Genomic DNA, 13,767 nt, shown 5'->3' with positions numbered 1-13,767 from the left:
AATGCTGCCAAAGCTCAATTAAGTGCCAAACTGAAGTCCCATTAACTGTCAACTCTGGCCAAGCATAGTCTTTTCTACCACCAAGGATTCCTTTCAATGATCCATTAACAGTTCAATGCAGCATTGTTCTGATCGCATAAGATCCACCATTAATACTGTGAATCACTTGCAAAAGCTCAATGCTTTGGACACATTCACCCCTATTAACAGCTCAATTTCTGAATCAATTTCCAGCAAATGAATATGCTTCAGGTGAGACCCTTCCTGAAGATCTCTCTGACCAGCAATGTTCCCTTTGTAGACAGGCGCAGGTTCCTGTGTGTTGATATTAGGCAGTTCACAAGAATTTTCACTATCTAAGACAACCACTTCCAAAGCTGAAATGATGTAACTACTCAGAATGTTCTCCTGACCCTTGGTGCATCAGAGAATATGTGTCCCTCTTCCTGTTAGGTTGATCTTGTTCATGACTTTCACTGTGAACAACACTGCCATACTTCCAAGCAAAAGTAACCATTGTCTTGTTACTCTTCTCAGACTTCACCTGAACTGGAATTATAGGAACTTTATTATCATGATCACTAGACCCCGTAAAGGCAGTACTCACTGCTGTTTGCTTCATTCATGGCTGGTTTCGAACTGCACTCTTTTCACCAGTTCCAGGCTCAGTTTCAGCTTCACTTTCCACATTAGCCACAGTAGTGGCAAAGCTGCTTCCTTTAGTTTGAGAACGAATTTGTGATCTAGTTTTGTTCTACCTTTACTTACTGCTGATGATGTAACATTACATTTTTTCCCCAAACGCTGGAGGTATAGCAATTTTTACTTGCCTTTCAATTATGTCAACAACGTAAGTGAAAGAAACCTTACCATTTTGCTTTTCTTGCAGTTTACAGACTGATCTCCATTTTTCCCCAAAGTTCACCTGACTATTTATCAACAATAATTCTCACATTAGCAGGCATGTTCAACGCATGTATTGCTTGCATCGCCATCAAAGATTTGAATCTCCCTTTTAAGCAGAGATGTAATACGTTATTGTTGCATCCCTATGATTATTTTTATTGGTGTCCTTATGGCATCCAGTGCGACATTTAGACCTTTATCATCTGAAACACTAGTGTCTCCATACAGTAATGCTCTCCAGAACACCTATTGGATATGGCATAGGTTCAGAATGCCTCCTTGGTACAGGCTGAATATGCTGGATTTTCTCTGTTCAATATCAACATCAGAGAACTCTCTGCTGGAGCATGTTTAGCACCCACAGCACTTGAGGTCCTTGCACCTTAACTCTGGCGATTTTGGTTGTAGTTTCCTCCTGCAATTTAAGCTGCTCTATCTTCCTTCAAAGTTGCTTTTCCATCTGTTCCTGATTTCTTCAAAGCTATTCTGCCTGTTCTTCCTGGCTTCTCCAAAGCTATTCCATTTTTTTCTTCCAAAGCATGTTTATCCCTCAATACCTGTTGTCTTGTGTGTAACTCAGCTAAATCAGCCTCAATTTTAATGCACGCCAATGTGCTATCAGACACATGGGTCAATCTGCAAGCAACAGATCCAGCTGCATATACACTAGGCACGTTGTCTTCAGCTCGTATGTAACTCATCACCTTTCTATGTAGTCACAGCCTGCTCTGAGGCTTTCTAAGTGTTTTAATTTCCTCCAATAAACTGACCATCATCGCATGTTTATTTAATTTCTCTCTTAACCTTGCTTCAAGATTGCTGCTTCCCACCAGCAGGATTCAAGTTGTTTTCCAAGTGTGCAAACCAGACAAAACGATGACAAATTCGATTCAGCTTTCAACAATGGAAGCAATTCAATTCTTCAGCTTTTCAACAGAACCAAGTGGTCAAACTATCAGGCAAACATCACTACACAGATTCACAAGGCAACAACGATCATTCAAAACTGTTTCAAACCCAGACACACAGCATGAATCAACAAAATGTCGTTACTTGCCACAAGCTCCTCCAGGCTGTGCTGCTTCTAATTGCACGGCCACATCTGAATGCTTATGTTCATTTGGTATAACTGTTGAAAACTTTTGCTGACAGAATATCTAAGCAAAACCAAACCAAACAAAGCAATTACCACTAGACTGCGACTGTTACACAATTGTTATACTTGTATGGTGCCCCCAATTCCAATGATTGCTCCAAAAGTCAAATCCTTTATTGATCCTTTATGAGTAATTAGCAAACATACAATCTTAAAGCGATGAACTAAAGTGTATCCAAGTGTAACCTAAGTATTATTCTGCGTTATTCAGCATAATCTCAGCAAAAGATATGACTGCCAGTCTCAACTGACAAGAAATAAGCAACTTATTCTCTTTGCTTTTTACCACACCCCCACTCATGAGACTAGTTACCACAATAAATGCACAACACAGAACACAAAGCTCCTACACTGTAAAATCTTTAAGGCTGAACGAAGAACAACCATTCTGTCAACAATTTCATCAGGTTTGAGTCCTGGTGAAGGATCTTGGTCCAAAATATTGATTGTTGATTGTTTACTCTTTTCCATAGATGTTGCCTGCCCTGCTGAAGTTCCTCCAGCATTTTGTGGGTGTTGCTTGGATTTCCAGCATCTGCAGATTTTCTTGTGTTTGCTGTCAACAACTCTGTAGGATACATTGACCAAAGTAGAATAAATGATGCAAGGAAAATGATTACACTAGAACTCTGATAATCTGGTATCCAATTGTTCAGAAGTGTTCAAAAAAGATTCTAAAAAATGGCGTACATTTTAAAATGAGCTTTTTATTTCTAAAAAAACTAGTTATTATTATACTACTGAATCTGATTTTATATATATATATATATATATCAAAATGCATTTCATCTTGTTCTTAGGGCTGAAGTCCCCTGTAACATTTGTGTAAAATTATCGCCCAACAAGCATGCTCGATACAGAATTGCTGTGTATTTTACAAATGATCAAGGTGAAGTGGAAAACGTAGTGTAAAATAAACATTTAATAGCTTATAGACAAAATGTAACAATAAATTTTAAATATTTTTGGGAAAGCACTAGAAATTTACAGCAACTTAATGAATTAGGAAATTACTCTGAGGATATGGGAAAATGTTTAACATATTATTGCTAAAAGCCTAAAAGGAGAAAGAGAAGGAATGTGATTAATGATTACAGTAACAGAAGTTAATAAGGCAAGATAAGAATGATAGATTTAGTAAACATAAATAATGATTTAAAGAAAACAATGTGACAGATTATCAGCATCTGACTGCAGAATAATAATTTACATTAAGATTTTATAATGACTCATTTTTTATCAAGTTTACTAATCTAATTGCTCAACATGTGAGGGAAGATCAAACTACCAATTCTAAGGCAGCCTAGAGTGATGTGAACAAATTGCATTATAATTCATTGCATTGTAGGACAACCCTGCCAACACTGTACCCAAGTGATTAAGAAATTTTTAAAACAAATGGCAGATTATGAAATAGTATTTTATTATGAGCTTGTCTAAAGAAAAATAATTAAAGCTCATATGTCATGATCCTTTCAAGACAATAATAGTGTTGGTATTAAGACTTCCTCTCATTACTCCAAACCACAGTGGATACTGCCTATTTAAATTGTAAAGTACTGGATGTAAATTAAATGGACACAAATATTAATGAAGTATAAAGGTTATGCACCTTATACAATTGAAACAGACAGATGGCTTCCCACAGACCTTGTACATGGTAAGGAGAACCATCAATTGTCCCTGTAGATTATATGACAATGGAGGCACTTCATGAGGATTTACTGAAAGCAGAGCATCTTGTATCAGGTGCTTGACATTAAGGAGATACAAAATAGTTAATTCAGCCTATAGAGGAACTGGGATATGCAGTGTAATCACAATTGCAAAATCTTTTACTTATGGAAATAACTTGACAAGTCCACACCTGACTTTTTGTACTGTGCCAATTTTGTGTCAAAAGGACATAAAATCATAAAACCTTTTATATCAAGGGAAAAAATGAATATCCATGTACCTGATTAAATGCCTAATTTAAACCAAGAGAAATATAGTAACAGATTCGGATATGATATTGACAAACTTAAACCTGAAGTTCAGACCAAAATGATTAAACTTCTAATCCCGGTGTCAGATAGCACACACACTCAGAGGCCACTTTTGGTGCTCATTGTACCTAATTAAGTGGCCACTGTGAACATTTGTGATCTTCTGCTACTGTAGCCCATCCACTTCAAGGTTCATGTTGTGATTCATCATTGTAACACATGATTTGAGATATTGCTACGTTCCTGTCAGCTTGAACAAGTCTGGCCATTCTCCTCTGACCCCTCTCATTAACAAGGCATTTTCGCCCACAGAACTGCCACTCACTAGATCTTTTTTTTTTGTTTTTTTGCACCATTCTCTATAAACTCTAGAGGTCATTGTGCATGAAAGTCCCAGGAGATTGCCAGTTTCAAACCACCCTGTTTGGCACAAAACAATCATTCCATGGCCAGAGTGACTTAATTTCTGCCTCAATCCGACTTTTGGCCTGAACCAAAGCAGAACCTTTTGACCATATCTACATGTTTTTATGCATTGAGTTGCTGCCACACAATTATCATTTTAGATATTTGCATTAACGAGGTGTACTTAATAAAGTAGCCACTAAGTTTATTATGGAAATTGAAACAAACAGAAAATGAAGTGGGACAGTGAAAAGGAATCAACAACTGAGAAAGTGACAACAACAATGAGAGCTGCTGTATGAGGTTCTGACTCAGCAAGAGCAAGAGATACTGACTGGAAGTGATCTTTGCCAAAACGTGTCACGAGGCATGTGGGCTCCTGTAGACTGACATATTCAGCACAAAGTGAACCAAAAAATGATCAGAATCAATTGAAATTCCCATTCCAAAATGCTGTAAAGCCTTTCTTTTGTTCCAATGCTACATCACTGGAGTTACAAGTCCCATAGACAAGATAGCTCCAGTGTATCCTCGTTGTCCTCATTAAGCCCCCATGACTTAACATTAGAAAAATCTATTAATTCACAACATTCAGCCTGCTGATAAAAGTCGTACTCTCTTCAAGTATTGTATTAAACATCACTCGAAATATCAGGTAAACAGATGGAGATGATACAGTCAAAATGGAAGGTTATGTCAATCAAGTTGTGATGTGTGCAACTTTTATATGTGTAAGTTAAGAGATAACAGTGGACAAGGAGAGGGAGGTGGCTTAAGACAGACGACAAACAAAGTTAAGGAAAAACAGGCTATACAGTATGTGGGGGAAGAAACAGCTTTCTGGAAGAGAGAGTTCAGAGGGTGGTTCTTCTGGAGTTAAAATCCCACTTTATAATTAGAGGAAAAGTAGGGTTATTTCTCATAACTTGCCCAATAAAATCTAAAACAAAAACAGCAACTGCTGAAAATTAAGCCAGCATTTTGTTTTGCTTTGAATTTTCAACATCTGCAGAATTTCTTGTTTATAAATTGCTGGAAATGTTCAGCAGGTCAGGCTGCATCCGGGGTAAGAGAAAAAAAAATCAGGCCAGAAGCTTTTTGGCCGAACTAAGGAGGCAAAAGAAGCTTGTCAAGCTACGGAGAGGATGATGTCGCTAACAGGGCATACCTCCAATTGCACAAGGAAACAAGAGGAATAGGCTCCTCAGTCCATCAAGCTTGCCCAGCTATTCAAGATGATCATGATCACCTATGCTGGTCTCAACTTCTCTGCTTCTACATTGGAGGGGACCAAAGGATAAACTAAACCCTCCTCCCCACCCTCTCTATAGCTGGACAAGCTCCTTTTGACTCCGAATCAGTACTGATGAAGGGTCTCCAATCTGAACATCGACTCTGTTTCTTATCCTACAGTCTGGCCTCCTGAGTATTTCCAGCATTTTCTTTTTTTGTTTTAGAGTTGCAGCATCTGATTTTACTGTTCCATCCAATACAACACCTACTCTGTGCTCTCATTAATTTGTGGAAACCTGCTGCATACACAATCAGTAAATACAATATATACTAACAAAACAACAACTCATAATAAATCGTCAAATGTAACTTGAATTGTGATCAAAGAAATCTTGCTTTTAAAATAATAGAAGGCTATGGTGAAACAGTGGAATTCAAAACCATGTTAGAAATCTTGATAAATGAACACAATCATAATATCAACCATCAGGGTCATGGGAAACAAAATATATTTAAAAATGTATTTAGATACAGCACGGAGAAACAGACAAACTCCTTATAGGCCGTGGCAGGTCGCTGGCTGAATTATCACAGAGAAAGTCATCCTTATGCTCTCAGGCAATTCCAGTTTAAGTTTATTAAACTATAATAGGCATTGACTAGGACAGGTCATCTGCCCCTATTTTAAATTTCTTAATCATAGTCTGAAATAATTTTTTTTAAAACTTGCCTGGCAAACTTCTTTCAGGTTTTCATTAGATGCCCCCACAACGACACATATTTCCAATATTCCATTGGGTAGAACATCAGCCATAATTGACTTGTCTTCTGTGGCCCTAAGTTGAATAGTTAGACAAGAAAGAAAGATGGAGATAAATACTCATATCCAGCAGTAAATTAATCAAAGTTTTAAACAAGTTGTATAGAAATCATGTTAAAATAGACAAAAAGGCAGAATAATATTGTTTAAAGATTGATAATAAATGCTGTCCTTTCCAGATGTCTGGGAAAGAAACAAAACAAAAAGTCAGTAAGTCAGCAAGCACTGTTAGTATTGAAAATTACAATATAGGAATCTAAAAGATGAGAAAATCTGCAGATGCTGGAAATCCAAACAATACACATAAATCTCTGAAGGAACTTAGGCCAGGTTGTATCTATGGAATAAAAACATAGAAACACAGAAAACCTACAGCAAATACAGGCCCTTCGGCCTACAAGACTGTGCCGAACATGTCCTTTCCTGAGAAATTACCTAGGGTTACCCCCAGCCCTCTATTTTTCTGAGCTCCATATACCTGTCCAGGAGTCTCTTAAAAGACCCTACCATATCCGCCTCCACCACTGTCGCTGGTAGCCCATTCCACACACTGACCACTCTCTGCATAAAAAACTTACCCCTGATATCTCCTCTGTACCCACTTCCAAGCACCTTAAAGCTGTGCCCTCTCGTGCTAGTCATAGGAATAGAGTAAACAGTTGATGTTTCGAGCCGAGATCCTTCATCAGGACTGAAAAGTTAGAGCAAGAAGGTAGGGGGAGGGGAAGAAGTAGAAGGTGGTAGGTGATAGGTGAAACTGGAAGAGGGGGAGGGATGAAATAAAGAGCTGCGAAGCTGATACTTGAAAGAAATAAAAGGTTGGAGAATGGGGATCTGAGAGGGAAGAAGACCATGAAAGAAAGGGAAGGGATAGGTACATCAGAGGGAGGTGATGGGTAGGGAAGGAGAGATGAGATGAAGGGGGGGCAATTATCGGCAATTCGAGATATCTATGCTCATGCCATAAGGCTGGAGGCTACCCAAACATAATACAAGGTGTTATTCCTCCAAACTGAGTGCAGCCTCAACCTGACAGTAGAGGAGGCCATGGACTGACATGACAGAATACGAATGGGAAGTAGAATTAAAATAGATGGCCAATGGGAGATCCCACTTTTTCTGGTGGATGGAACATAGCTGCTCAGGGAAGTAGCCTTCCATTCTACATCAAGACTCACCAATATACAGGCGGCCACCCCAGGAGCACCAGATACAGTAGATAACACCTCACCTAGAAGAGCTGTTTGGATCCCTGAATGGTAGTGAGGGAGGAGCGGTAGGGCAGGTGTGGCACTAGTTTTGCTTGCAAGGATAAACACTAGGAGGGAGACCAGTGGAGAGGGATAAACGTACAAGGAACGTACAAGGGAGTCATGTAGGGAGCGATCCCTGCGGAAAGCTAAAGCGGGGGGAGGATGCAAGATGTGCTTGGTGGTGGAATCCTGTTGGAGGTGGTGGAAATTACAAAGAATGATGTGCTGGACATAGAGCTTACTGGTGTGGTAAGTGAGGACAAGAGGAACCCTATCCCTGGTGGGCTGGCGGGAGGATGGGGTGAGGGCAGATGTGCACAAAATGGAAGAGATGCAGGTGAGGGAAGTGTTGATGGTGGAGGAAGGAAAGCACCTTTCTTTCAAGGAAAAGGACATCTCATTAGTTCTGGAATGAAAAGCCTCATCCTGAGAGCAGATTTGGCAAAGGCAGAGGAACTGAGAGAAGGGGATGGCATTTTTACAAGTGACAGGGTGGGAAGAGGTACAGTCAGGTAGCGGTGAGAATCAGTGGGTTTGTAGGTAGCGGTGAGAATCAGTGGGTTTGTAAAAGATTTCAGTAGATAAGCTGTCTCCAGAGGTAGAGACAGGGAGATAAACCTGAGATAAGCATGATTCACACACAATGCCAGTCATAACAATTAAATAGGCTTGGATCATCCAACCCACTGTCCATACTCCACTTACCAGCAAGTCACCATGTGTTGGCACCTCAGGGCAGTATTTTCACAGTCTGCTGAGCTCAAGTGAGTTTGGTAGGCCATCCTACCATTCACACACTCCCAAAACCCAAACAAGGACACAATGTCACCAGGGTTTCCACATCTTGTTAGCTAGTATTTTAGTCAAATAATTGCATAGGCAATCAGTAAAGTCACTTACTCTCCAGTAACTATGACACCACCAACCAGGACCTTGGGGAAAAAGCCTAAGTTGTATTACTGAATGGCAAAAGCTTTCTGCCAATTTAAGGGCAAGAAATTCAACTTTCAGCAGCAGAGCAGAGGGTCAGCCTAATAGTTATCCAGCAGTTGAGAGCTTCCAGCAGGACAATCAGCAAAATTCAATCTGGAAACAAAGTCCTTGTTCTTACTCCCTTTGTCAAATAACAAATCTCTCCACCACAAGTTCATAACAGAACTTCTCTCTCAAGATCTTACTTTGTTCTAATTCATCACTTATTACCATTCACAACCATATTTATTATGTACACTATTTGAACTCTGATAAATTCAGGAATTCACAGGTCTTTGTTGCTTTTTCATAATAAGAATTCATACTTAAAAGATATTTATTCAAACAAGTACGTGCAGCATAGCTGAATCACCAGACAGGAAGTGTTGTAAAATTGGTGGCTGAATGAGGAGAGGATAAGGGTCTATTTTTAGAAAAGTAACTATGGTTATCATTTTACTGGAAACAGAAAATTCAGGACTTTAACAGTTTACTACTTCACACGAGGTTTATTACAAAGTTGGGTGGAAAAAAATATCTTAAATACGACTGTTGTGAGCAGCTAAAAATGTGGCAATCAAAACATTTTTCTCCAGTTTCCTTTTTAACAGTGCCTGTGAAAAATGCTATCTTGAAAGATGTTCTTAAACACTTCATTTATACAAAATAATATTTACTTAAAATATGTTACACTCTTGCAGCATAATTGTATACAGGTAGTCCCCGAGTTACCAATGTCCGACTTACGGACAACTCATACTTATGAACCGAGAAAGGAGAATGCCGTCCGCCATTTTAAGTCAGATTGCCACGCCATCTGCCATTTTAAGTCGTTGCTGTTGACACTGTGTTGAGTGTTTAACTTTGTATTTGGTTTAAATTTTTCTTAATAAGATTCACCCTGACCCCAAACCCCTCCCCCAGTTCCGGTCGGCTGGTTGTGCAATGAGATAAGCGCCGGGCTCGAAAACGGAGTTCGATCCAGTGACAGACTGCTTCTGTGTGGGTTGATGTCGATCCAGTGACTCCCGTACCATCCGTGCCGGGTTAATGTCGAGCTCAACCTCATAAAAAAACACTGCCACCTCCAGTTTAAATTCCCACACGGAATATTGTGGAGGATCAAATACCCAAACTCAGCACAGCCCCAACTTGTCCCATTTAGCCTGTCTCAGTGCGGTGGTCCTTAGGACCCGGCGGACCCCGGGACCCGCCACCCGCAGTGTTTCTGTTCCGTTGACGAGGTGAGTGGCCCCTAGGACCCAGTGGACCTCGGAACCCGCCTCCCGCAGTGTTCCTGTTCCATTGACGGGAAGCAATCACGATTGAAAATAAAGTGGAAACTATAAAGCATTTGGAAAGAGGTGAAACGCCATCGGTCATTGGAAAAACGTTAGGCTATAGTCGGTCAACGATCGGAACAATTTTAAAGGATAACGGATAAATTGAGAATAATGGAGCATGTGAAAGGCCCTGCCCCGATGAAAGCTACAATTATTACTAAGCAACGCAGTGGTTTAATTATTGGAATACATACGTTTCTTAAGTGTTTTATATGCATAGAAAGGTAAAGTATATACTATATACTAAGACAAATGTTTGACTAACTGATGCTAAATAATACCGGATGTACTTGTTCCGACTTACGTACAAATCCGACTTAAAGACGAACTCAGGAACGGAACTCGTATGTAACCCGGGGACTGCCTGTACTATTCTTATTCTGCAAATTCTGTTTGCATTTGCCAAAGAACCTGGCCTGGCGATGATACCAAACCTTGAGGTGAATCTTCAGAGTACTAAAGGCAACAACAACCCTAAGTTTGCCTTCTAATGCACATTTCAGTACATAGAGTAGTACAGCACAAGAACAGACCTTTTGGCCACAGCCTCGTGCACAATTAATTAAACTAATAATGCCAAGTTACACTAATCGATCTTTACATATGTGGTTTATATTCCTCCATTCTCTGCATATTCATGTGCCTATCTAAACAGCTTTAAAACAACTTTAACATTTCTGCCTCGATAACCACCCCTGACAGTGCATTCCAAGCACCCACCACTCTCTGTGTAAAAAAAGATTGCCCCACACATCTACTTTGAACTTATGCCCCCCTCACTTCAAATGAATGCTCTCTAGATGTAGACATTGTGACCTTCGGAAAATGATACTGACCGTATGATGTATCCATGCATCTTAAATTTTATAAACCTTTTTTGGGTCTTCCCTCAGTCTCTGCTGCTCCAGAGAAAACACTGCAGGTTTGTCTAATCTTTCTTTGTAGCATCTACACTCTAAACCAGGCAACACCCTCACCAAAACCTCCACATCGTTCTTATACTGCCCCGATCAGACTTAAATGCAATATTCCAAATGCAGCCTAAACAGAGTTTTATAAAGCTGCAACATAAATTCCTGATCCCTAAATTCAGTGCCTCGACTAATATAGGCAACTATGTCATTCACCACTTCTACCCCTCTATCAAGCCATGAACTTGAACCCCAAGATCCCTCTGTGCATCAACACTGTAGGATCTCTTTTCTTTTATGTTTGATCTCCCAAAGTGCATCACCTCACACTTGCCCAGATTAAACTCTGTCTGCCATTTCTTCATCCATATCTGCCACTGATCAATTTTCCATTGTATCTTTCGGCGATCTCTTACACTAAACACAACACGACCAATCTTTGTGCCACCTGCAAGCTTACTAATCCACCTATCAACATTTTCTACCAAGTCATTTAAATATAATCACACCCAAGAATATCAAAATGTATTCATTTTAAAGCAAATTCCTTACTGAAATGATGGACTAACATCCAAAGCACTAGACATTAATCCAAAAGTGAGAGTTCCATTGCATCAGTTGGATGGTTTAAATTTAAATAATGAAATAAATCAGGAATAAAATAAAATCAAGACTGGTAACAATATCCCACCTCCTCCTGATCAATAATGAGTTGCTTGCACTCCATTTCTGAGTGATTTTGTACACCAGCTACTCCACAGTCTTCACAGTACTTTTTTGTTCAAAAGCAAGAAGATCCAAGACAACTGCAGATGAGCTTCTGCTGCACAAAATTAGCATACACATGTACGCAAATGCTAACATACAATTCAATTAGATACAGGTTTCCCCCGCTATCCAAAGGTAGAGTGTTCCTATGAAACAGCTCATAAGCCAGAATGTCGTAAAGTGAATAAGCAATTACCATTTATTAATATGGGAAAAATCCGTGAATGTTCCCAGATCCAAATAATAACCTACAAAATCATGCCAAATGTCACATAAAACCTAAAAAAACAGCAATATATAGTAAAAGCAGGAATGATATGATACTATATAAAGTAGAAATACTTTTCTGCAATCATTGCAACACTGTTGCGAAAATCTCACTACGTAGCGGAAGCAGTCTCAGTGGAAGCAGCCTGTCCAGTAACCTTTAAGCTATGAAGCTGCCAAATCATACCAAATAACAAATCATACCAATTAACACATAAAAATACACAGCCTACATAACCATATAACAATTACAGCAGGGAAACAGGCCATCTTGGCCCTTCTAGTCCATGCCGAACGCTTACTCTCACCTAGTCCCACCGACCTGCACTCGGCCCATAACCCTCCATATAAAGTAGAAATAATGTATGTAGAGTGTAGTTTCACTTACCGGAATCGGGAAGACAGCAAGCACACTGATGATGGCGTGTTAGGCTGAGTCGGAGGTTGGGGTGCTTGGCAACTTTTTCCAATAAATTGCAGTTTTGTCACAGTTAAACACTTACTTGTATGAACAACCACCTTCTGTAATTATTTTCTTCAGTTCTGCTGGGAACTTTCTGGCAGCTTCAGTATCAGCCAAAGCACTCTTTCCGGTAAACTTTTAAAGCTATGAAGCTGTCCTCACCTCAGAAACCAATCAAACCATCCATGACTACCTTTAAATTCCACATTCGCAACAATTTCATCACCATCATCCAGTGCTTTCTGTTTCAGCTTATTAAAAAGACATTGATTTCTCCTTAAGTGTAAGATAACTTAACGGAACACCACGCTTTGTACACCCATCAATCCACTCAAGCAATAGACAACACACACAAAATGCTGGTGGAACGCAGCAGGCCAGGCAGCATCTATAGGGAGAAGCGCTGTCGACGTTTCGGGCTGAGACCCTTCGTCAGGTACTAACTGAAAGGAAAGATAGTAAGAGATTGGAAAGCAGGAGGGGGAGGGGGAAATGCGAAATGATAGAAGAAGACCGGAGGGGTTGGGGTGAAGCTGAGAGCCAGACAGGTGATTGGCAAAAGGGATGACTTTCCATTTTATCCATTATCGGATGCTGACTAAGAGAGACCACTTTGCTACGAGCAGAACCAACAGTAACATCCGCAACTTTCAAGATTCTTTCTCTCTGCGTATAAATAGTACAAATGGTTCAACGCACTGGCAATGTCCTTACTTCGTTCACCACAATCGAAATGCTTAATTATGTCTAGTTTTACGCTAAGTGTAACACCCTTACGAGCTCTTTTAGGCTTTTCCGATACCTTAGAACTCATCTTGCTAACGGCTGCACAAAATAAATCGACATAAAGCACAGATACTCACAGGCACATGTTTAAGCAATGCCGGCTAGAATGCAGTTCCGGGGGAGGAGCTTGGCTGCTCGGGGCACGCACTGCCATTTTTCGTAACAGTGAAAACAACTTCTGTTAGTGAAAACAGGTAACTAATGTAGGTCTTTCGTAACAGTGAGGTGTCGTAAAGCAAACATTCAAAAAACGGGGGCCATCTGGAATTCAATTTCAAGGATACTCTGACCCTATATCTTTCCCTCTCCTCTTAAGCAGTCCCTCAGGATGAAGGATAACTTCCTATAGGTTCTGAGGTAATCAATGAGGCCAATGTGAAAACCACTAAGTCTTCCACTGATAGGGCAGGAGATACCTGATGGGGTTGGCAGGTGGGTAGTTTGGAGCGTCAAGAACTCTTTTAGTCATTTATGTAGGGCTTCCACATGCTACTGA

The 13,767-nt window shown here is 40.0% G+C and overlaps 1 protein-coding gene across 9 annotated transcripts in view; it reads right to left on the bottom strand.

Moving 5' to 3' along the window:
* Positions 1-13,767, bottom strand: part of dennd3a (DENN/MADD domain containing 3a) — a 141,119-nt gene that overhangs the window by 110,934 nt on the left and 16,418 nt on the right. For all 9 annotated transcript variants that reach the window (XR_012099194.1, XR_012099195.1, XM_073047828.1 and 6 more), the window contains one exon: positions 6,419-6,524. Coding sequence is in view for 7 of the 9 variants with exons in the window: in XM_073047828.1 (XP_072903929.1) it covers positions 6,419-6,502 (84 nt within the window). In the remaining 2 variants the exon portion in view is untranslated. The remainder of the gene's footprint in view (positions 1-6,418; positions 6,525-13,767) is intronic.

The sequence above is a fragment of the Hemitrygon akajei genome, chromosome 1 (assembly GCF_048418815.1).
Source record: "Hemitrygon akajei chromosome 1, sHemAka1.3, whole genome shotgun sequence".
Lineage (NCBI taxonomy): Eukaryota > Metazoa > Chordata > Chondrichthyes > Myliobatiformes > Dasyatidae > Hemitrygon > Hemitrygon akajei.
This window is presented reverse-complemented; position numbering and strand designations above follow the sequence as displayed.